Source organism: Pseudomyrmex gracilis, unplaced genomic scaffold, assembly GCF_002006095.1.
Source record: "Pseudomyrmex gracilis isolate BER0280 unplaced genomic scaffold, ASM200609v1 scaffold_113, whole genome shotgun sequence".
Classification (NCBI taxonomy): Eukaryota; Metazoa; Arthropoda; class Insecta; order Hymenoptera; family Formicidae; genus Pseudomyrmex; species Pseudomyrmex gracilis.
Genome location: NW_018020697.1, coordinates 334,104 through 360,646, shown reverse-complemented (window position 1 = coordinate 360,646; position 26,543 = coordinate 334,104). Strand labels below are relative to the sequence as shown.

At 42.6% G+C, this 26,543-nt stretch overlaps 1 protein-coding gene across 2 annotated transcripts in view; it reads right to left on the bottom strand.

The window, feature by feature from the left end:
* LOC109856291 (rho GTPase-activating protein 20-like) overlaps positions 1-26,543 on the bottom strand; it is a 175,965-nt gene that overhangs the window by 116,319 nt on the left and 33,103 nt on the right. For both annotated transcript variants that reach the window (XM_020431389.1, XM_020431390.1), the window contains exons 2-5: positions 24,622-24,811; positions 24,342-24,526; positions 10,390-10,435; positions 8,805-8,977 (exon numbers count right to left, since the gene is read on the bottom strand). In XM_020431389.1, coding sequence (XP_020286978.1) covers positions 8,805-8,977; positions 10,390-10,435; positions 24,342-24,526; positions 24,622-24,811 — 594 coding nt within the window. The remainder of the gene's footprint in view (positions 1-8,804; positions 8,978-10,389; positions 10,436-24,341; positions 24,527-24,621; positions 24,812-26,543) is intronic.

Below are 26,543 nucleotides of genomic sequence, written 5' to 3'. Positions count from 1 at the left end.
AAGTCGATTGTTCGTAACCGATTCTCCCCCGTTTGCATGCCTAAATGCGCGCGCGCGCGCGCGGAACTGTCGGATATAAACGGTCGTAAAGAATATATTTTTAACAAGCACCTCGGCTGGCAATCAACATTTTCCATCGACGACAATGCCTCGTTACGTGATCCGCGAACATTTTTCGTGCCACTTTTCCGCCGCGGAGTTTCGGCGCGGAGTATAATCTCTCGCGCGCGGGCGATTATTATCGTTACCCGGAATGGTCATCCGAGACGAGCGTTTGTGTACAATACTAATTACGGGATTCTCGACAATTATTACTCCGAGGTCGCGTCGTAAGGGTCGCGATCGCTTTTATGGTAATCGTTAACGCTCATAAAACGCCACGTACGTGTCTCAGAATGCGCATTCTTCAGGATGAGATCGCGAAGAACGCTCGTCTCATTACCAGGAGAGTAGGATCTTAGCTTAATTATTGTTGCAAATTAATCTCAACGCAATTCAGAAAATCATAGATCAGTCTTTAACAATGTTGCACTTTTTTTCGCAATGTTCCTCGTTCCTTGTGTAAAAGGTAATTGTCAAAAAAACGTCGCGCAATTTTGTTTGTAAGACGAATGTACGTGTTTCATCATTATGTATCTGTAACACTTTTTTGATATATGTACAAAACCGATATTTTGTGCGTTGTTAATTTTTTTCGGAGAACTTACATTGTAAACATATTTGCAACGGTAAAGAAAGCCAAGAATTACTTGTATAATTCACGTAACATTTTACTCCGTCTGGACAAACCGTAAATTATGCAAATTCTTTGCGAGTGCACGCGTGTATTCGCTGACTCGTTAAGAACGAGAATACAAATCTTGTGATGTGGTTTTTTTTTTAAATTGTTTTCTCTCTCTTTTTCTCGCGTAATTTTCTTTTGTTTTTTTTTTTTTTCATCTTCACCGATGTAAAGCGAAAATACTCCCTTTACGGATGATCCCGACGAATGATAAGATTTTATGTGAGGGTGCGGAACGATTAAGCCGCGCGTTCACGCTGCAACAACTCGCGCGGCCACGAACTATGACTAATAGCTTTCGTTGCGTTATTTATGGCAGAGCGGCGATTACTTCCTATGCGTCCGCACGATCGAGAAACGTCCGCGGCTTTCGCGATCGATCGATCGTGGCGAAACGACTTCTTTCCAGTCTTCACCACCTGAAGAGGTCGTCCATCATCACCTCCGTGATGATGGAAGTCAATGGGGCTAATAGACGTGTCACTGGACCACACAAGTGGTGCATTCGTCTTTCATTTCTCAGTAATGTACGAGAAGTTCGAACCTTGACAATCGTTTCGATATCACAAAGTTCGTCTTCTCTACTCGTCATTTTACACATTGCATATATATTTAAGAGAGAATAATATTTCAAAATTTTTAGAGAGAACTAATTGAATCTATTCTTTCACAAGAACAAAAACTTTTTGTCTTCTCGAAATAATTCCAATCACTTGAAGTTTTTTTATTCGCGTAATTTAGAATTCTAGTTTATTCTAGTCTAGATCGTAATTACTAAATTTATTTTGATTAATCGTGTCGGTTCTTAAAAAAAGTAAAGACAGATTATTGTTCATATTAAACTCTCTCGAGACCGTGCAATCTTCCTAATTAAGATATTACAGTCTGATCGTGAAATGATATCTCCCCTTTAACTGATTAATATCATCACATTTATCCGCCACCCTACTACGTTATAATACCAGTATCTTCTTATATTGATCATTCAATTTCGAAGTATACGCCGACAGTATTCAGAAGTTGCCTCGCCGCGGTAGATTTATATGCAAAGTCACAACTTCACACAAATTGAACGCGTGTAATAAGTCCTTGTCCACGTTATTTCTCGCAGGATGCGATTAATTGCCGTAAGTTTCTCGGGGTCGTTGGTAGGCGACGAGCCGGTCTTTTATAGCGTTTTTACAGGCAAAGTTGGACCACATCGCGTGTCCGCGTTTACGGAGCTTAGCTGATTTATAAGACGCGCATCCTCCTCGATGAACAAGATCTGGACACGTTACCGCGAATCGAACGCGAGAGTGAAACGCATCGGAAAACGAGAGAGGACAACGAGAAGAAGAGGAGACCTTTGAAGTGCGCCACATCGCTGCGGGTCTTCTCTTCGGTTCGCTTCTTCGTCGTCGTCGTCTTCTTCTTCTTCTTCTTCTTTTGTTTTCTTCGCTTAAATCTCTTGTTCATCGCGCGCGCGAGATCCACGATTCTTCGAAATCGAAAAAACTGGTTCCGCGACTCTTCGCGATTCAACGAAGCGCAGACTGATGTGTGACAAATATTTGTTGCTGCTTCGTCATCGATTACAGATTAAAAAGTGACGAACTGAAGACGAAGATTTCCTGTTTCAACAAAATACGTCACATAATGCGTGTAAATAAAACACAAACCTTCGATTACTTACTTGTCAGCACTTTGAAAAGCTCTTGTGCAATTAAATCAAACTGTACACGCGACATATCAACGCATTTGTGTAAAAACCGTAATGTGTGAATAATACACAAGCGTGTACAAATTAGCGTGTACAAAAAGAATCTGCGTAAGAAATATTTTACAACTGTTTACAATGTTCATGAAGCTTTGATTCCTCGCTTCATAAGCAAATACGTACTTGCGTAATTATGCAAACCAAAAAACAAAAAAAATAAAAAAAATAAAAAAAGAAATATTGACGTACGTGAGAGACTTCCGCTTATCGCTGTTTAAATCAAGACATACTTTAACGTCTTCGGATTACTCGTTTGCAATTGAATAATGACTTTCCCATGAGCCATTATAAATTGCTGTCTGCGTTTATTTTGCGATCTGCCGGACGGCTTCCTCAAGTTATAGCGGCCGCGATTGCACTTTAATTAGTTGTAAACGCGAGTTACAGCGGCCGCGCATTCACGCGGCTCTTCGCTCTTGTATATATTTGCACCGCGTAATCGCAGCGGCCGCTCAGGTTTGCTGCGACAAACCAGATTCTTTCATAGTTAACTTGGCCGTACCGGCGCACGTATAGCGTTGCAGCCAGTTGTCACCGCTGACACTATCGCGCTACGCCGCCGCGCGTCTCTCTCTTTCCACGAAGAGAAGAAGAGAGCGAGAAGCAGAGAAATGTAGAAGACTGTATGTCCATTATAACCACCGGGACTTATCGCACGTCAAATCGTCTTATCGATATCCGAATGAGTGGCCGGAGATCCGGACTCGCGGCGCACAAGAGATGACTGTTGCCTCCGCTGCCCATCGAATAAATGACTTTGTGTGCACGTTCTCCTTCATGTATCTGCCATTTATCCCTACGGAACTAATTGATAGATCGATCACATCGCTGTCTTTCATCGTCAGTGGGATGGATATCGAGCTATCTCTTCTTGTTTATTTTTAGCTCCGTTCAGGTTCGAGATACAAACGTGCTCGTGATTGCGGAAAAACGATGTCAACGAATAATTTCACGCTCGCAAGAAATTTCTCCGGAAAGAAGGTTTTGATTTCGTATTCATTTTACACGTTCGCCTTCTTCTTTGCGCGCTTAAATTTATGTATCGCACGACATCACGACGGTGATATGCTTATTTCGCGAAACTTAAGTCGGAATATCGCTACTAATTAATTAAGCTTCGAGATGAGAACTATATACTGCTATCGAGTAGAGAGAGTCTATATTAAGACTCACTTTTTTCCTCACGACAGATATTCTAAGGCTCCTTTTAACGCGATTTTGCATACGCAGACGTTTATGGTGGTTTCAAGTAATTTATAATTTTTTTTCAAGTGAATATATAAACTGTCGATTATTTACCTGTTTGAAGATGTAAATAAATTTCACGTTTTACTATATACGACATAGTGTTTTCTCTTCTATCGGATATACGACAAAATCTGTTTTTTAGAAAATGTGAAATGTAAAATACATTATAAAACAAAGAAAAAACCAAAGAGCCTACGGTCCAGGTTGAAGGTGGACATTTAAATACAACATAAAACGCAGTGTATTCCGGACGTTTCGAACACTTTTTATTGTTGATCATCTTCAGCACTGTTTTCATAATAATAATATGAAAATTATATAAAATTAGTAAAATATATTATTTGTAAAAAACATTAGATGATACTCTAGATCGATACTCACACTGATGAAATGATGTATATTCGAATTCACGCACTGCAGCAGATCGTTACCGTGCACGAGTCAGGATTCGATTGCGAATGAAAGGGCAAGGTTCGATCCGTTCAGATTGGCACGGCGCGGCGCGCGGTGATCATCGATGACGATGCGTGGTCATTCATCATCCCCACGTGACACGATGTACAGAATTACGGCCTGTTATGTATACGCGAAATATATTGCGCGAACCGAGGGAACCGTTACCGCGTGCTTGGCGCATCCAGCCCTCGGATTTACTCGCGAACTTCTCGGCGCGCGCACACACAAGAGTTTATGGTTAACTGCATGAGTTTACGCATGACCCCGCGCGTCCCACGCGCGACAAAACCAACGTTCGTTTAAATTTCTCCGACGTAAAAATTTTGGCTCGGATAAATCGACTGTGTGTGTGTGCAAGTCGCAGCGTCAACAACGGGAATTCCGCCGCGCTTGACGACGATTCGCGCGCGGAAATAAATTAGATCAGTCTGATAATAAAATTGAGAAGTATACAAAAGAATACGCGGCGGAAGAGATATCATCTGCCGCTTGTGCACGCGCCGATTTATGGAGAATCGCACGCAACAACTACATGGTTCGTCGGATTTTTCATCAAGAATGAAATAAAACGCCGTTAATCGCGATACACACAGACGCGATGTACGCACTCTGCCCGCAAGTACACGAGAAATGATAAATTGTCAATATTTGTTGCATAAATTAATAAAATTTATTTTTTTTTTCTGTGCGTACTTTTGTTACAAGAAAATCGAGTTTACGTATTTGCGCGCTCGTAAGAGAAAATCGTTCGCGAAAATCGACGCGGGGGACACTGGAGAAGAAAATTGGAAAATCAATTTAGACTTAAAGCCACGTCCCCTTCAGGGTAATCTCCCCTCAAAATTATCTCTCCTTTACTTCCTCTCGGTGAGGCATATATATTACCACAGTAGGACGAGTGCACCTCGTAAATCACTCGTCGTTCTGCAACTCGCTACGTTACAAAAGAGACAATGACTGGTTCTCCGCCGCAGCCATGTATGTACACACATCACACACAAGTGCGTACCGAATACGCGGTATATAACTCGTGCCCGCGAGTGATGATTTGTGCTACTTTACCCTCTCTCTCTCTTCTCCAATACTTTTTACATATTTATCTTCGCGTTTGGAAAAATATATCTGACGTATCTCTCCGGCGTCGTGTTTACGCAAAACTGAGAGATGTTAAACGTAGTTAGACACGCGAGAACATTCACTTTACCACGCTATTTTTAAGAGAGAAAAGAGCATACCATCGCCGGAAGAATAATATATTTCGCAGTATAAATCAAAGTATTTCAATAATTTAATTTAGCCAATTACGCGGCACGCTGGCACACGTTTTATTTCAACACCTGTGGCTATTATCATTTAAAGTTACAACGTGGGCGTTAGTGGGTCACGGATAGAAAAATAATTTTCCGCAAAATATTTGCGAATGCGTGATTTATGTATTATCTATATAGCGAACAGCTTTATAGTAATAAACGCGCGCGCCGTCGCGTTTTTGCGTAGGCGCGCTCTCGGGAGAGATCAAGATCAGCGTTTCATAATGACGTGCCGGCAATTTCTTATGTGCGCCCTCGCCGCTATTTCTTGAGTCGCTCGCGACGATGTGAGTAAATAATGTATCAGCTCGCGGTATATGAAGCACTCATACACTCGCACCACAAACGGATACCGCGGACCGTTTGCGGACACCCACGTGCGCAAACGGGTCGTCTCATAATCCCACCGGACACTCGGCGTAGGCAGGACACTAGTAGTCTTTCCCGTCGCGGCTGCAGGTGCAGAAATGGTCAGGTGAAATTTTACAAGTCACATTTTCCGTAAATCTGATAACCCAAGAACGTTCCAGAAACCCGCGCGCGTTCTCTCGCGTTTTAACGTCGTCGTTCTCACGCGAACGTTTTGGATTACAAATGTGCGAAGGGGCGGAAAGGTTGCTAACAGAGTCCGAGAAAGAGTACGAAACTCGTTTCGCGGAGAAACATTTCGCAAAATCTATTCGCCGTGCTGCGCGCAGAGCGAGCGTAAGAAGATAATTGCGAATCTAACCGGCGCGTTATATTATCAATAATTGCAAAACTTCGTTAATTAAAAGCCCGGCTAGGCGAGTTGGAAAGGCAGTACGCGCGCTTCTCAGGTGTTTCTGGATATCAAATTTAGATAACAACGTGCCTAATAACGAAACCGTATTTACCGACACTTATCAATGTCCGAATAAGCGTTGGGTAAGTGCGCGTGCAGATTCTTCTCTCGCGTATACCTGCGTGACTTACAAGCTCCGAGTCGATATTTCAACAAGTGTTAAAGTCGCCGATTCCATCGTGCGCGTTCCCCGGGACCTCCGATCATTACGCCCGTTATAAGCTGTCACATAGTTCATCTCACACACGCGTCGCTCCTCACCGATATGTACGCGGGATATGCGTCCCGTGAATCTTTTTCTGTATCTCACAATCAGCGGTTTATTGGCAGAATCAATTTAAATTGCGCGAATCCAATTGGTTTAAAGCATTTACAAAGTGCTTAATCGGGTTTTTTGGATATAATCTTACGTATGTGTACAGAACATCGTTTTTTTATCGCATTAATCTTGTTAGCCGGTTTTAGCATTTACATCACTAATTTCGAGTCACTTCTCATTTTTTATGTTAATCCGTAACGGAACACGATTTCATTTTCCTATATAAAAAAATCCATTTGAACCGCGAAGTGCGCATTTTGATATCGAATGTATCGCATCTATTGTTACCTCTTTTCCGCGTTGACGATTGATTGCTTGATCGAGTCGAATCGAATCGGTAAGATCGAGAGAGTAAATAATGGCAGAAAAAAGCGATTTTGACAGTTTGTCATATACGTGGAAAAAATTAAAAACGTGACTAACGCGTAAAGTCACGTGACAGGAAAAAGTAGAAAAACAACACATGACTAAAGTAACGTGACTGTAATTTCTATTATATATAATATTAAATAATATATATTATACATATAATTTATTATATATATAACATATATATATATATATATTTATAATATTATACTTTATATTGTATTATATGTATTATATACATACTACAGTAAAGTCACTGACCTCGGCGCGCGGCCTTGGCGGGGTGGGGCGGTCACTGACCTCGGCCGCGCGGCCGCGGCGGGGTCACTGACCTCAGTCGCGTGACCGCAGCGGGGTCACTGACCTCAGTCGCGTGACCGCAGCGGGGTCACTGACCTCAGTNACCTCAGTCGCGTGACCGCAGCGGGGTCACTGACCTCAGTCGCGTGACCGCAGCGGGGTCACTGACCTCAGTCGCGTGACCGCAGCGGGGTCACTAACTTTAGTCACGTGTGTTGTTGTTTTACTTCTCCTTCTCACTAATTTTTTATTTTGACTTTCATGCGTTATTTCTGACATTTCTCTAATGTGTATTATATGGTTTGTAAGACGTATATACTAGCTGTCATCGCGGTGACAGGTTGTGTTCACTGACACTATACGTTAAAATAAAAACAATAATAGCGTGCGCGTGGCGCGCGCCTGTGTTGTGCTAGTATTTTACAAAAAAAAACTGTATTATGAACTGATCGATGAAGTTATCGAAGAATTGATATACATGCGCAGCATTTATATATGCAAGAATTTTCCAAGGTTAAACTAAAACGTTTCCTAGTGTTGCGTCAGCGACGCAAAATAAGACTTTCTCTCTCACCGAAGAGAATCAAATATTCTCGAGACTGAGAAAACATATACACACGCAGTAGATTTCACATTCGTTTTACGAGAGCTTCATCTCCGACATCTCGATCGCGCGTATGGAACAATACGATCGGCCGCTAAAATTTATCTCGGCTGCAATTTAAATAGTTCTCCTAAAAAGAAAGAGGGAGGTTTGGCATTCGGAGCGTTTGTAAGAATCGCGAAACGAATTAACGTAATTAGACTTAATGACGGCGCGATTAATTACAAGACGTTTCTTTTCTAAAGAGAAGAATTCTGTTTCTCTCTCTCTCTCTCGCTCTATCTCTCTTTTAGGATTTATTTCACTATTTCCAAATGGTTATTCTTTCTCTTGATTTTTCTCTCTCGGCGCATACTTTCTATGGCGCATACTTTAGTCATGCAGTATCCGAGATTGAGACTAAAACCGAAGGCGATGCAGCAATTACCATTTACAAGGCCGAATCTTTATTAGTCAAGCATAATCGTAGGCGTACATTACGGCACGCCTCGTATCGATTAAGCCAAGCAACACTGACATGATTTACAACACCATAAACGATAACATCAATCTGAATTCTTTTTTTAATAATTGTTTTTGTAAATGCAAATCGACATTTTTATAGTTTCTTTTTACGGTAAAAAGAAAAACTCTCGCTTTAATCAAGAGAGATTCGACGTCTTATCGAAGGTATCGCGTGCAACGATTATTGCATTTATATTTGGATAACATGCAATTTATGACTTTACGACAGTACGATCGATGTCAACGTCGATTAATTTTAACATCAGAGTCTTGTCGATTCGCACCGAAATATTGTGTCGATAATTTTATTAACGCTATTAATAAAACTCACCGGTAGGAGAAGTAAGGACAAGGGCGAGTGTCTCGCAGCCGCCTGCCTAAGACTGAGAAAGTGCAGTAGGGGGTCCTCGGTCGCCCTCAGCTCGTCGAGTGTCCTCCTAGCTTCGCTGTACCTTTCCAGGTATTCCCAGTATGAGTTCCAAAACGAGCCGGGGAATAAGTCACCTGTTGACAGCGTACACTGTCGCAATTAAAATCTACGTCGCGAAAAAGGCACGCTAATTCCGTTATTAAATTACACGGAAATTACCTTTTTTTTTTTTTGATCGTAAAATTGCGCGTCGCATCGTCACATCATCGCAAAAGATTTTACACTCATCCTAATAATTAACGACGCGCGGTGTGCGCATTATAAAAGAAAATAAAACAGAATTTTGAATCGCGTGCAATTAAACAAATTGCAATACTAAAGACAACATAAATACATCAAGCCGGAATTACTAACGTTACACGCATTTCAGTTTCTTCTGTCTGTTTTTTCATCGATGAGAGATGCTCCCGTTTCTTTCTCGCGTTGAAAAATGATTTACCCACGTATACATATATATATATATGTAGCATTTTTATCCGTGATCCGTCTCTCGCCGTGAATTACGGTCCGTACCGTGTAATTCGTGAATTCAACGCGAGCCGCCTCGCGAATTTACGGTAGTCCGTGCCTCTCTCCGTCTACATTTGCGCGTCACGAATTGACATCGTGCAATTATATCCTCAGGGCGGCCCCGTCCGGTAGAAATCGAACTCGAGCATGAGTCACGAGCGATCGAGTGCGAAAAAAATACTCGCGGTATCGCGTTTCGAGATAACACTCCGCGAACGCTCGAGAAGCATATAGAATAAATCCCCTTTTCGTAATGAATATATATGTATATATATAATACATACATACATACACACACACACATACAAGCTGCGCACCGATTTACGATCGACGTCGACGTCGTCCAGTGCACGATATAGAAGACCAGCGATCTTATTAATGTAAATTCGAAATGGCGGGTGATAGTCATTTCACGCTAATAGCAGCAAGCGCGCGGGATGAAAAGTACGGAGGCAGAGAGTACGCGCGAGCTACTACGGCCGTGGAGCGAGTCGGACTCGCGAATGCATAAAGCATAGCAAATCTCGATTGCGCGCGCGACGAACGAACTGCTTAATTAGCGCGTCTTTTTTTTCAAACCCGCTGGAACCGCCCTTGTCGATCGCTCTCTTACCGTCTATCACGGGCGATTATCGAAAAACATGAAAAAAAATTTAAAAAACAGAAGGATAGAAAGAGAGAGAGAGAAAGAGAGAAAGAGAGAGAAAAAGAGAGACGAGATTTGATATTCTCGACAAGCGGGATTATCGAGAAGGGAGAAAAGGCACCGACCGCCTTGATAAGTTCCACTTTACCAGTTTCCTAAGATGTGCAGAGAGCCGAGAACTACTTGCCTCGACCGCTCTCTCGCGGGGCATAATAAACTCGTTAAGGTCGCTCGGCATCGTAATCGATAATCGCGCGCGCGCATGTAGCTGAGAAGTCCCTACCGTATACACACGTATGTGTACATATATATATATATATATATACTCACTCGGCTTGAAGGCATCGCCGTCCCAATTCTCGAGTGCCCCGCGGATCTGAAAGAAAGCAAAACGGGTGCGGTATAGAATTGGCTTTTAAAAATACAATGACTAACATTGTACGTACGAAGATGCGGGAAAAGAGTGTGCGCGGAGATCATGTATAATGCATGAGAAGTGAGTGACTTGAGTTCGAGGCGCGATACACACGTCTCGGCTTTTCGATTCATTATTTTCGATTTGTGATTTCCATCACTTGTCATTTCGCTCGCACGCACAGGTTTTCGCTTCGTGGTCTTCATGTATCTTTGCGTTACTGTGAGAACGCTTTTATGCACCTGTGTGTTCGATTCAATAACAACCGCCAGATCATCGTCGTATTACGATACATTCACAACTACAATATTCAGAAAAGACGGCGGCTTTTTTTAATAGTAAACAAAAAGATTTAATTGTGAAAAGATCGCAATTAATTAAAGTCCGTCTACACAATATACAACATACAAATTAAATACGAACTATTCATTGTACACATTGTGTTTGGTGCGTACCTTTCACTTCCGCGCGCACAATAGAGATTTGTTTTCTCGACCGTTCGTCACATTTTATTCAGGCCGATGATCGTTTTGACGGTTAAAGAAAGAAAGAGAAAGAGAGAGAGAGAGAGTGGAAGCACAATAGTTATTCTACTAACTCGCTTTCACAAGGTATCCCGAACAATCATTAAAGGTATTTGTAGTCCGACGATATCAAAAATGGTTCGAGGCCAGATCACGTCCTCGAGAGGAGGGAAGAGGAGTGAATGCATATAATACTTATATGTTTACTTATGACGCAGCATTACGGCCAATCAGGCCGTCGTCGTCCAAAGAAGCATATTCGATACGAATGAGCTCGGCGGTTCTTGTGAGACCACCTCTATGGTCGCAAAAGCGAGCGTCGTCGATAACGTCACAGTAGCCGGCGGAACTAAGTAATATAAATTCCAATCCGCATTCGCTCGAACCGTTTTTGTTCTCGGCTTTATAATAATAATTGTCTCGAGATATAATAATTATATAGACAAAGCAAACTATATATACATACATGTGACTCTACGAGGTTTTTTCAATACGCAAGCGGGACGCGCGAACTTCACGGGCGTGATAATGAAATGGAAATAAACCGGTTCGGAAAGAATCCCGGGCGATGCATCTGGCACGTAGTAATTAATTTCGCTGTAATAAACGTGCCGCGGCTTCATGAAATTGTATTACACGGTTTTGGAGCAAGAAGAGCCGCGCGTACGAGAGCGAACGATGAATCCCATGGTTTTGTGTCCAACGTGCGTGTACGCGATACGCAAAAGAGTGACGGACGAAGAGGGATGCAGCCACTCTCTCAAGGTCCTTTAATGGCAAGGTCTTCCACAGGCCAACGCAGGCGGATGGAAATTATCGACGAGAGTCAATCAGCTTGCCTCCGAGCTACGAATACGTATCTATCGGAGGCACCGTGTAATCACAATAAAACTGCCGCTGCCGCCGCCGCCGCCGCCGCCGCCGCAGCGCGCGGTTCTGTGTACGAGAGAGCTCAATTCCTAACAACCAATTTGTTCCGGTTTAATTGCTACGTCTTACGTGTGCTATCGCAGGAAAGCAGAGCGTTCTCCTTGCCTTTAACACAGCGACCAGGTAACAATTATCGCGATAAATTGTACGCCGATCTTTCTCCCAAGTGTACTTCAAAATTTCAAAGGAGTCGCTCCATTCTCTCCGTCGCACAATGTGAACTGAGAAAGGAGAAGTAAAGAAAAAAAGCGCAACACAGAAGGCCGGAGAGTACTAACGTCTGTTCGGAGCTTGTACATCGGTTTTAAGGATAAAAAAATATCTACATGACGCAAGATACGTACAATAAATGTAATAACAAATTTCATGTTATTTAGTTTCGCTCTAATTTGAATTGTACGTAATCTTTAAAAATGAAGAAAAAAAAATACATATTACAACGCGAAAAATAAATTTACCTCGTGTATAATCGACCGGATTTGTTCAGGGATTATAATCACAGAATGTGAGATAAACCGCGGAAAGTGAGGAAGACATTGGAATCGGTTCGGTCGCGACGCAGGTCGACGACCCGTTTCTTATCCGAACCGAAAGGATTAGAGAAACGACGACTTGTGTTGAGCTACAAGCGAAGCGCGATAAGACGAATCGGACGAGACAATTTGTGAGAAGGAAGATCTTCTTTTGAAGAGATTCCAAAGACTTTCTCCAAGATACACAATGATGCGTTTTATAACATGTTTTAACACTTTATTTATCTCCAGTAATAATTAATAATGTTTCCAACACAATCCGTGTTCAATGAAACCATCTCTCCTATAAATCGACTGCAATATTTTTCGCATCCACCACACGCGGATAATTGAACTTGCGTTATCAATCCCTGATTGCTTGAACTGCATTATTTATCGATCGCGAGACGATAAGAAACTCGAAACTATGCGTGTACATGTGTATTAGAACACACTTACGCGCGTGTACATGTATAATTAATATGTTTACCAAGGCGGACAACGAGCCTCCTTTTCTGGTAACGAGAGATAATATCGCATTCTATGCAACGGACTTTTATCATTCGCGGGTATCGCGCGTTACGTATCAATAAGTCATTCGAGAAGGGAGAGAAATGATATGATACAGCCGGCGTGAAATGGAAAAGAAGAAGAAAATGATGATGATGATGATGATGATGATGATGATGATGATGATGCGTGCGTGCGCGCGCATGTGGAAGCGCAACGATATGTAGGTACGTGCGTTGCATTCGTCGACGTCGTCGTTCTCCTCGCGTCACACGATGCGATGCGTCGGCGTGTCGATGCGTTTCTTATTGTCAGATACGTATCTATGTTAAGCGCGCAAGCATACTGCGTACCTCCATGCATTTATGCATCGTATTATACACGCCGGCGACGAAGATACACATGAGGGAATAGATACAGGGTGATCCATTCGTTTTCAAGACTGTCGCGAGAGAAAGAGAGAGAGAGAGAAAGAGAAAGATGTAGAGGAAGTGTCTATAATGTCACTGGCGAAGGCGGACCATGAATTATGTATGCATTACGCGGTCGCGGAGATCGTCACACGCCGTCGTTTTACGTTCTCTCGCGCCACCGCGAAATAGCAGAAAGATAATTAACAAAATAATGAAACAGAATCGAGTATATGTATACGATCACCGTTTATACCGGAAACCGCGTTAAACACCGCTGTTAAACATCGAGCGCGCGCGCACGAGAGAGAATCTGGTGGTTATAAAGTCGCGTAAAATAATGATTAGACGCGTCAAGCGAATTAATCGACTGTGAAATTATTAATTAAACGAGCTCCCGTTACGTGTGTAGGAACGCGTGTGTGCGCGGCACGCATGTGCGATTTCGTTATGCGATTTTATTCGATCGCGCGATCGCGCACGTACATCGCGCTGACAACTATACAAGGTGTGCAACTACCAGCGATTTTAATTTCAACAACGGCACCTCCAACAAGCGCGAGATCGGGATTTTCTTACGACCGATACCCACCTTGGAAAACAAAGCACAGAAACAAAGAACACAAACCGAACTGTATCGGAAAACTGTAAATCATCTCGCAAAATAAAGATTCGGCGAAGCGTGAAACACCCTGTATAAAGAACGAATGCCGCAGCATCCGCGGGCTCTTCTACTATCCCTTGAATAGTGATGGACGTTCGATTATCGATAATCTCGGCCGGCATGGATATTACGATGGACACCGTGGCCAATTTTTCGCTCGTGCTGCTTCTCTCGCGGACACGCAGATATGTATTCTTCGAAGGCGGTTTTAATTATACGTCGCACGCGCACGCTCTCATCCCTTCGGCCCTTGCCGCCCATCTAGGACGACGACGACGACGACGACGACAACAACGAGTATGCGAGCGGAGGGCGTTCCCAAAAAAAGCAGGTCGATTTCTCGTGCGGGTTATTAGGCGCCTACTATGCGTAGGCGTTTATCCCATTATTATTTTGTAGTGACTGGATCACTACCAGAAGGACTGCTTTCCCTTCTCTTCTTCACTCTTCTTTTCTTTCTATTCCCGGGGAGATTGACGATCGATAAACAAGATCGACACACCTGCGACACTGTAGCGTTCTCTTTGTCTCATTCTCTCTCTCTCTCTCTCTACGTATCGATCTATCCGGCTATTGATACACAACCGAATACTTTTAGATACTTAATTTATGTTAATCGCGTGTTCCGTCCCGATATCAAATTAATTAAACGCCGTACAAACTATTGAGAAGATAAATAGCTGCTCACCCCGCGTGAGTCATTACGACACGATAAAAGAATAAGGCGTAAGAGACGCGAAACTATCGATCGGAGAAACGTGTTATTAATATTTAATGCCTCGATCAAACGTGGTCGTTTCGCCGATGACATCGTAATTTCACACCGAGTCGAGTCTATATCGCGAAGTGACACCGAACAGATTATGAGAAACACGCGAGAGCGCGTATAAAAATATATAATAAATGAAGTAATTAAAATATTCTAGTCAAGTGTATCATTAGAGAATGTAAATGTTGTTTTCAATCGGGTACGTCCTGTTGTGACGTTTCGTCGTGAGAGACGGGCTCGAGAAATAATCTCTTTCGCCACCGCACGTGGCGGTTGATTTCCTCGGATTCATGACCCAGACTGTTTGTATCTTCACATGCGCCTTCTCTTGCCGCTTCACTGCCGAATTAAACAACAGAGCGACGAACGTGTCCGTCTTCGATGCCGCTCGCGCCATGTGAACGCACCGGAGAAAGTAGATTCGCGTTTCTCGTAAAAAAAAAAAAGTCTCTTTCTCTTTCCGGCCGTCAGTCGTTGCCCGTCCCTTTCTGCACGGCCGATCGGCTGCTTTTACTTGCGCTTTAATAATGTTGTAAAGCCGCCTCGCTCGATCTCCCGATCGGAGATTCTCGCCCTTCTCTCTACCCGGGCGAAGTTGCCTGTCGGGAAGACGTGAGCCGCGATGCGGAAAGCAGCGGGAGAAAACGCGAACGATGATGCGCGCATGACATATGTACCCGGAATGCAACACGAGAGACATGGGCGGCGGAAATCGTGTAACGTGGCGCTTCTTTTGCCGCAAAGAACGAAAAAAATTAGAATATCGTATTTTCTCAGTCTTTTTATTTTTTTTTTTTGTCAAAATGTTTAAACACTTACGATTGTTATTTCTCACGTTAATGAAATTTTCACTTTTTTTTTTTTATTATTAATTCTTCTCGAAAAGTTTGAATCGACTATTAAATGAATGTCATTAAAGTTTATTGATTTATTGTAAAAACAAAATATGATCTATATATATGTGTATTTTTGCTACCCTTTGGAAAGATCGTTTCGCCGCCAATGCAACACGAATTCCGTGCAGGATTATCGCGAGCAATGTTCGAGGTGCATACAATGGCAACATGGGCGTGTGCAACCAATGCCATCAATATCGCCGGCGATTAACTGCACTGGGCTACTTTGTGGTGGCCATACGAGTTTTTTACCGAACTCGCGTATCGAGAAATCTCTCTGTGCAACAAACGTCTGGTAACGAAAACGTGGGTTTCGCGGTAGAACGGGGAGAGGGAGGAAGGGCATATGCATACACCATGCAGAATCAAAGATCTACATACAAAACCCCAATGATATACGATACGAAAACCCCATCGATGGATACTATATACTTCTCGAGATCAAAAAATATATCGATACAAAAAGATAGCAAGAGAGAAATTTCTGTGAAAGCAAAGAGATTACGGAGACAAGATTTATGGAGACAAAGAATAAGATATTTTCATCGTTGCATTATTTGACGGGAATTGTCGCTTGAAACAAAGTAAAACTTCTATAAACGCATTTTTTTCAAATGATCGTCTAGCAGAACGATTGTACATTCGAATAAAAAAAAATCTATCTTTCGCGAGTGAAAAGAATGCCATTCTCATCGAAAAGCGCGTAGTAATGAATCTGTCAAAAGAGAATCTTAAATCAATATGTCACAAGAATGATCGTTAGAGAGGTTGTTGACTTCATTTCGAATTGAGGGGAACCGGGAGACAAGTGAGATTTCGCCGAGAGACCTCTTCCTCTTCCACCTCATCCTCGTGTACACGAAATATGCGCGCGCGCGTGTATACCACGAAACGCACTTTCTCCTGTCTCGAATTAAAGCGCGCCGCACCGGTGAGAACCGTTCCATCGCGATTTCCTAGGGCGTTTGTCGAGAGATCGCGAATTTGATTAATGTGTCCGGAATCGACTAGAGACACGAGAACGGATTCATTCTGTCAGCGAAGCGAATTTGACTAATGCGAAGTTCCGAGAACGGATTCGATAAAAGAGACTGCCGTCAATTTCGCGAATTAGTACAGAAATAACGCTTTACTCGTGTCGATATAAATACAAATAAAAACTTGAACAACATAAAATCTGAGACGGAAGTGCGCGCTTTTTATTTCTCTCTCTTTCTCTCTGTGTTTTTACGCGGCTAATCATTTCATTTGAAACTAAATATTTAATGAAAGTGTTTTTTTTTTTTTTTCACATGAAAATGAAACCGCGTGTTTTCAGGAAAAACATGTCAGATCAAATTTCTCTGAAAACTGTGCATTTTCTACTGGGAGAAACGAGAAATAAAAATCTCGAGATTGCGCGCAAAAATTGCATCATCTCACGCGCGCACGCACGCTTGGGCGATTAGTCGCGAGTGGTCGCCTTATGAATTACCCGGTTGCCACGTTCGGCCATTAAGCAGCGACGGCATGCCTCTCGTAAGAATTCTAATCCTTTGGTGGTCTTCTGGCTACGCGCAGCTTTATAAACGCATTCGCCGTATGCCGAACGGAACGTGCGATGTGTGAAAGACCACGTTCACGTATTGAACTAACTAACTCTCTGTGTGCGAAACATCGCGCGCGGTTCTTTGTACCTTCGCACAGCGCGGTTCGAATCCAGCGAACTGTACTCCGTTCTTGCGCGGTTTTACGACGTGCATTTTACGCCTTCAAGCCTAGCAACAACCGGCGGAAATTGCCGAGATCCTACGATGCTAAAAAGATTCGCGACGAAACGGTTGTGAGACTTACGAGAGTCAAATGTAAATTATCTTTGTAAGATATCGACGTAAAAAAAAAAAAAAAACATTAAAACGAAACGTGCGTGTTAACAATATCTCTAAATATCTGTCTGTCAACTTGAATATATAAAATATATATAGCAGATAGGACTAATAGTTTCTAAGAAGAAGGATCACAAAGGAGAGAATATAAAATAGTTCATCTTTCATTCTTTCTCTCTGAGCTTGTATCCCTACGCAAAATTAAAGAAACAAAAATTGCCGACATGCGAAATGATAACGATAGATCCTATTAACGATTGGACATGGAGTAGTCGCGACTAGGAACCATTTATCATTTTTTCGATACTGTCGCCGGGGTTTCTATTAGTTCTTCTCTCCAGCCTCGTTCTCGGTAGTTGAAAGCGTGTCAAAAAAAATAAATATCGTCGCTAAAAAGAAGCGCGATCATAAACCTTCTGCCAGCAACAAATTTTTTTTTTTCTTACACGTCTCGTCGATTTCTTTCTCGTCGCGGTTGCATTCTCGCTTCCTTATCCGCGCACTAAAAGCTAATGTTTTATGATACATAAATAATCTAACGATGGAATTTCTTTATCGGAACGGATACTAAGTATCTTGAACGAAGATGGAGGAACTAAAGGAACCGTGTGTGTTATTAAACTTTCTGCCTACAAACGTGGACCGGCGTGATGTATAACCTCGCATAAACGATTCTTACGAGCTCGCAACCGGCTCGGCGAAACGGAGAAATTAATAGTGAAAGATTGTCGTATATTCGCATATTAAGTGTGTGTAATTTCCGTTTCGTGAGCCGCCTGAAAACGCTTTTACGATCCCCGTGTCTCACCTCCCGACGCGATACTGTCGTTACCAGTGAATAAAGAGACGAAGATTCTCGGACGCGCGCGCTTCTTCTACGTTAATTATTAGCATTCGGATCGTTAACCTCGCAGAAATGTGACGGCGAGAGAAATGGACGGAGAAATCACGAGATGATATTTTTCTGTTACTAGTCTAAAATCTGAATACGTAATATCGAAAGTTATGCTGTAAAAACCGGCAAAAATAATAAATGGCGAATAAATTTTTCAAACAATCAAAGGTGTTGTATCGCGACATTTTCAAATGTCGAATCTCTGTGTCGAATAAACTGTGAGAACTCTTATTCTTTTCAAAAATATAAAGTGGGAACATCTCAATAGAAACTACGATATTTTTAAGTGCTAGCTTCACGCGTAGAACGTTCAGAGATAAAAAAAAACAAAAACTTGTTGTCAAGCGGTATCTTGATCAAATTGAATTCAGTGAACATATCTTCTTTCTTAACTCACACGAGAAAAATGAGATCCTGACCATAAAATCGAAACCGTTCTCGGCTATCCGGTGCAACCGTTCACTTTCCCTATAAACATCACACGATGACGCGATCATCCACTTTTCTGAGACATATCAGACCCTTTTTTCCCTCCCAATCTTCTTCGTGCAGCAGCTACAGGTGTTCCACTTTCGCCATCTTCTCTTTTTCAGCGCGAAAGATGCGAAAAAAAAAAAAACGGATCTGGTGAACATCAATGTAATGTGAACAAAATTGTAGTCGTTACATTAACTCGCTCGCTCGATTTCTCGAAACTAGTTCTTGTGAGCTTCGAGTATCGGTTGAATAGTTTTTAATTTATCTACACGTCACGTGTATTTGATGATACAAAACTGTTTAGACTTTTGGTCTAATCAACGAAGACTTCACTGTCGCTCGAACGAAAGTACATACACATCAACAATATGTTTTGATTAAGAGATTACGAACAGGACTGCGAGCGGATAAAAAAAAATTCGGTCAACGTGACGAGGATCGAACGTTCTAGACGTACCGCTAATTCGTCGTGCCCCAAAAACCGGAGTCGACCCTCTCGCCACGAAGAAACAGAGAGCTGCGTTCCCCGTACAGATCGATAGATCGAGATTCGCCGAGATCGATCAGCGATCGGAAACGCCCGCTTGCTCTCGTCTGTCTCGTCTTCCCGCGTGTACGATTTCCGAAACACGCGGATCTATCGCACGGCTCTCTCACCGCAATCTTCCGAGAAACGGGCGGCAAGAAAAGCGATCCGGGCAAAACGCGTCATCGCGCTTGGCGCAAAACCGCCAGGTTTCAGGTGCAGCTTTCACATTCTCGTGTGCCCCCCTCGACCGACGAAGGAGCAATGCCCTACAGGTGCGGTGTGCTCGTCCACCTTCAACTGGCCCGACCGACGGCGAGACGCGCCAGAAGAAGCTTTCGTTCTATCCGCAAGTTACTTTACGAACTTCCAGACGGTTTCACCAGCTTTCCACACGACGCAAAATGTCATCCGTTAGGTTCTTTAATGAACCTCGGGTGCAATTTGTTTTATTAAGCAACCCGCGTATCATGTTATTCTTTCTTACAATATCGTTTCTTTAAAAGAAATCAGGAAAATTAACGTAACAAGATTGTTTTCAGCTTTCAACGATAAAATTTAAACCGCCACAAGATAAAGAGAGTCGTTTGCACACGGAAGTTGCCGTTTAATATTCTCCCGATACTCCAATTTCACGGTTCACGAAAGTTGCAGTGTGAGAAGTTTGCAATATTACCAACCATTAGTTTACCGGTAATATACTAACTCAATTAAATAGACTCGTCGACTCGCGTGTTATTACTCCAGATGTGCGATGCGAGCAAGTGTAAAGCCGGCTTTCACATTGAAGGTGGTAGCGGTGACATTGCTTCTCATTTCAACTAATCGAAGCCGCACGTAGCACCTTCGTGTGAAAGCCGGCTAAAACCCGCAACAAGAATCGCGCGGCGCGGCGCGGCGCAATCGCGCAATTAATCTCCACTCGGCCAATTTCCTGAAATTACAATTCCCAGGCGAATTAATTACGCCATCGTGGTAAATAAGTTAATCGCAGCGGCGCGCTGACAAAAATACAGAAAGAGAGGGCGTTGGTTCTCCCGGTCGGATAACGTGGTCGCGTCGCATTCTCGCGTAGCGCAGGTGCGCAGCATCTCGCGCAAAAGCATCTCTCCGTTGCGTCACCGCGAACGATCCACAACTACCGTGGCGCAAAAACGTAATTTACGACAGTGGCAATGCAACGAAGGACGGAGAATACCGCTCTGGAGTGCTTTCTCTTTCTTTCTCTCTTTCTCTCTCTCTCTCTTCAAAATTCTGTACTCTTTCCTCTTCCCCTTCCCCCAAATCAAAATAACAAGAATGCCGGACATGGAAAAAAAGCCGCTCACTTCGAGCCTGAAATTTCTTCGAAAGAGTTGACGAAACTTCACGATCCAGCTCATTAAGATTCTCCCCCTAAAGATCATTATCGAATTTCTTTAAGCTTCGCTCCGAATTGTTCGCGCAGAGAGACCGATGGTTTTACCGTGTGACTGCGCAAATAATTAATCGTCAATTGTATCCTATTAAGTTGTTGAAGTTGTTATCGGACGTATAAAACAACTTAGAGAACAATTTATGGACAAAAACGAGAATAATTTTAACGTATTGCCGTAAAAGCATGAGAAAGAATCTGGAAGAAACCGCTCTTTCGTTTCAATAATTCCACGAGGAATCCTCTGGAAGATGCTCGAAAGACAAATAAAGCAAACGCGCTTTTGTTATTCTCGCGTTCACCGAGACGGAAGAAAGAGAAGAAGATGAGAAGGAGAAATGAAAACGGACAAAGACAGACTTTCAGGTGCGCGATTGCTTCTAATTGCCCGCTCCTCAGTGGGCCCCGAGGTGACTCCAAAGTGAAATTGCAGCAACAACGCGCTGATCTTCGTGAGAAGGAGGCGATCCGACACAGAGTAAAAAAATAATTAAAAAAAAAAAACATCTCGCAAAGAAGCGCATGACGTGTTACACGACGAAGACAGAGGAAGATCGTCGGTTGTGATGCCCACCTCGGGAACGGCGAGAACGATCCCCGAGCGTTTTCACTAATTAACTTGCGGTCCGCCATGCTTTTGTATCGCGTCGAGAACCCCGCATCACCTTTATGGCGCTAAAATTCGGTAAACGTTCTGCGGTAAATCTTTGCACAAAGTACAAGACTCCGGCTTGTACTTTCCTCGACTACAGATAAACCAGTTTTATCCCGTACGGGACCGGCGTGCTTCTGTGAGGTTCATCGAGTTATGGCATCGCTTTATTACACATCGTGCCGCGATTATTTGTCGATTGGATAACCGTAACGAGAGAAACGTAAGAAACGACTTGAAAATGCACATCGAACGTGAAATTTCCTATCAAATTTCACCGATTATGTAAATACTGAATAACGATTTTTAAATATAACATTACAAAAATGTTTGCGGCAAGAGGAATTCGCTTTCGTCTAGCTTATTTTTTATAAAAATTAGAAATCTTTTAAAAGATTTCTAAAAAAAAAGCAATTATGTTTTATATAAAAAAACAAACAAAAATAAAAATTGTTTCATTTGTGTGTCAATGACACGGCAATTTGAGTTGTAGAAAAAGATTATTAACAAAACGCAATTATATCTTTGACGGCTAATACCGCTAATACGATATTTATTATTATTAAGGCTATTGATGGTTTTTTTATTATTGACGATATATTTACGACTCAATTCTGCGCAGCTTCGAGAGAGCCTCGACAGATCCGATCTTCCGATTACGAAGCCCTTAGATACCTCACAAAAGTCGTGTCCGCGACGCGAGATAGTGTCTTAATAACGATGCTCGCCCCGAAAGGAAGTTGGCTAGTCACGGGAACGAAGGTCGCGAGTAACATCCCCCATCAGGGAGATTTTTTTCTCGAAATTATCATCTTCGTGAGTGGCGGCGACCGACAGCGCGAGCAGATCGATCGGAGTAACCGATAACCGTTTAATGCGTTCATTAAAATAAAATGTAAATCGTACCGTGGCAGAAGAGCAGAGAGGGAAAGAGAGAGAGAGAGAATGGGTCCAAGGTCTGCTGCACCGTTTAAAACACCACTGTACACTCAGCGGCCGGTCTGGACGAAAATAAAATAAACGCGTAGAAGATCATAAGTCGCCACAATTAATATCCGGCGGGCCGCAATAACCTCTTCTCGGTACAGGATCCCCGAACATGAACACGATTCACCGCAAGGGAAGATGAGGGAGAAAGAGCGAGAGAACGGGAGATGAACACAAAGAAATAGAAAGTGAGAGGTGGAAAGAAGAGTACGGGGAAAGAGAGAAAGAGAGAGAGAAATCTCGATTTTTGTGACGTTTTTTGCCGCTTGCACGGCAACTTTGTTATTGATGACCGCGAGGTTGAGCGCGCAGAATAAAGAAGGTAGGCGTTTCCACCCTCGGTTTCGCCTCGCGAATCCCGCGCAACGATCTCCGCGCGCCGCGAACAAACGTTTTTCACTTTACGAGTGGCGCAGCCTCGAAGGTATAGTACGGTCTCCGCGATTCGAAGCTCGTACGTATGAACGTACGTACGTATAACGTAACGTATATACGCAAGCCGCTCGTCGTCTTGTAAAAGTCAATATTTATGAGGGTGCTAACCACCGTCATCGCTCATCTCGACTCGTTAACCAGCTCTCTCCGCCGGCATGGCTTTGTGTTTACATCCGAAGGACAGGCATCCTCTCTTTATTGTCAGCCCTAAAGAAAACACGTCTACCGCCACTCCGCGCACGATTGGACCTTGTTGTTGTGGCTGCTGCTGAATGGTACCTTGGATACGTGTCTGGCCTCCGGGTGTGCCGGAGATCGCTCTCGCTTATCGCCCGCATTCAGCCACCGCGCGTTTTGAGCGAAACCTCTCGAAAATTTTAATTCCGCGCGTAATCGCGAACACAACGACGCGAATATCTTATCTGATTAAATCTCAATCCTCCAGAGAAACTTGTTATTTATTGGTGCTAATTAATGCCCACGAATGAGAAAAATGCGCATGCAGCGCGATCACGTGCGTTATTTAAAAGTGAAAGTGGTTCATATATAATGTTACTATTACAATAAATATACTGTATTACTCTAATTAATACAAGTTGTCTAGCTGTTATTTTAATTAATTTGTTTATAACTAGATCATATTTCTGTTCTGTTGAAATGGCGCAATTAGATTGACGCGAGTGATTCTGTTTCTGTTTCTCTACGTCACACTTTCTCCTCATTTTGATTTTTTAATGTGAACTATTGACATGTCCTTCTTTAGAGTAATAAATATTCAATAGTATAAACACCGATTATTATATATATTATACAAACTGTGTGCTTCTATAAACTTATTTATTTTTTGTTTGTTTTACGCGTGAATTTTATCAGACATAATTTAATCGGTTCGATTACATATCAGCTGATATCTCAAAAAGATTCTTCTCTCTCTCAATCGTTATTTCAAACAATATTATTTCTAACAGAACAACAAAACAATTTATTCAAGACTTATGATGTGAAGTGCATATTCGCGATCTTTCTCGAAAAGGTTAAAGCAACTCGTGCTACTGTAATTGCAACACGCGACGGACAGAGAAAGGCAAGGTGTTACACAGAAGCAACAGGTGTGCAGAGCAGTAAGTCGATTCAAGTGCCGCCATCTCTCACTGAGTAGCTCAACATGCCTTTCGTTCACTTCTGTCTAGTCTGTCGATAAGAGAGCACTCACGCGCACCCAGCAACGCACAGAACTTGTAGATCCCTCAATCATATTTATTTATAGTTTTTTTTATATGTTATTAAAAATTATATTCCTACCTTATATTCCTATAGATTCGCCTTTTTCAAGACTTTTCACGTACACCGCCTCGAACTCAATCAAATGAATTTTTACTATTAGTCTGGTTACTGACTTACCCTCTGACAATGCTCAGCACTGATCCGCGACAGATCCGCGATGGGTTGAAAAATAACATCGTGAAATTCGGGATAACTGCGCGCCAACGGACGTGCGTACAATTCTTTGGCGCTGCACAATGTTTCGTGATATTCTTCTTCTGCGTGCAACAGCTTCTCCGTAGCCCTATACCTGCGATCTGTGTCTGCAAAATAAAAAAAAAATAAAAAAAATAATAATTAAGTACTTCGCAAAAATCAATGCAAAACATATTAAGAGTAAACGAGAGAAAAATTTTACCTCCGACCGTATTGTATTGTCTCGCAGAGTCTTCGATGAGTAAAACTTCACCGTGCAAAAGGGCCACGTCAGCTGAGGGATCAACTTCGGCTCTCGAGCCGGCGAGCAACAATCGTGGCCTGCAAACTCGATACTTTAAAAGCACCGGAGCGACCACGGCGGAAATAGCTCCCGGCGATGATGCTGATAACTGCAACAGAAAAAATAATCGAATTATCAAACAAGAATTAACACTCTTGTGTCGGACAGTCGATGTTCTTGTAATTTTATCGATTATTATTCTTTATAAAACATTTTGTTACTTTTAAAGAGATAAAAGTGTTAAACTTTTTGAGTGATTTTATAAATAAACCAACACACTAATATCACGTTATTGTAAGAACCAAATATAAGTCTCACACTCGAGAAATTAGACACTTTCTACGAAATCCATTCAATGCTGTCTCGAAGCAGAACCGGTCTATCCAGTAACGAAAAGCTCGGAATGCTCTAATTACACGACTGGACGCGGAACGATGATCGTAAAAAATGTCGGATGTCAGACCGCTGGCTTTGCACTAACTTCGCACGCCGATAACCTTGAGCCGACTAATCCCCAAAATTTTGATCGTCACGGTAAGGAACGCGACAACGGCGCACACTTAAAGCGGTTACGACCCGTCAGATATTTACCGTCAGGCGACGGAAGCATCGTGAAAGAGGGATCAGATAAACTTCGAAGGTCCAAGATGGTTTACGTCAGACAAGACATTGAACCTTCGATGGCCCCTACGAGTCGTGTTATGGCAACGTTTCCCGAACGTCTCGTTTGCATCGCGTACAAATACGCATAATAATACGATAATTCGCACAAATTCTTCAGAAATTCCAATACGCATGGGGAAAGAAGTACAGTTGCTTTCTTGTGTAGTAAATTCGCGGTTTAATGAACTGTGGGCGGAGAATTTATCGGTTACAACTGATTGCTCGTAAAAAGCGCAAATAAATTCTTTCGAGTCTTCACATTCGCATATTTATTTCGCATTATTCAAACACAGTCGTATTACGCGATTGTATTGAAATCCAAAGTACGTCACGTCTTCACAGGATCGCTGCTTGCAACGCGAACTTTGAAGAGAAATTCGCAAGAGAAAAATCTTTAGAAATTCACATTTTATTTAATTAAAATATTTTGTACGCGCTTCTCTCGAACGTTGTTTTATGTTGGTGCAGAAATGTTGTTTTCTGGAATTTACGTGCGTTTTCGCATAATCATAAATGTTTGCGTTAACTGATAAGTCTTCGTTTTCAATGTCAAGTACAAATTCTACGAAATATTATACGACCGCGCAACGCAGGTGACACCGGGAATCGAAGGGTTAACACGTTTTCGCATTCTTGCGTTACGTAATGAGCCGTGAGCAATTCTTTTTGCGATCGCAATTAAATAAACGAGTTTGGCGCACCGTAGAGCGTCTTAATCGACACGGCGAAAAACGGGAATGTAATCGCGCGTTTACTCATCAAGTTGTGCTCACTCGTCGAGAGTCTTCGGTTTACAACCTTGCGAAGTAAACCCCCTACGGGTATGCCCGTCCGTCGATAAGCGATTATCGTTGCCCCCGAGGTAGAATGGCCTCCGAACAATGCAATTTAATCGTGCTTCATAACGATATGGAGTATAGTTTACGCCGACATCGAACGCCGACATGTTTCTAATCGCAGACCGGGCGCGCGCTCGCACACACAAACGTTTTTCTTCACGTCCGAAATAATCGTCGAGGAGACGGAAAAGACAGAAAGAGGGATCAAGGAAGATGATACCTTACGACCGCGCGATACTCCAAGATCGACGATACGATCGCTATGATTCGGTGGAATCCGGCAGTAAAGAGGCTTGCACTTAAACATACCGTTAATCACGTTGCGTTTTTCTTTTGCTT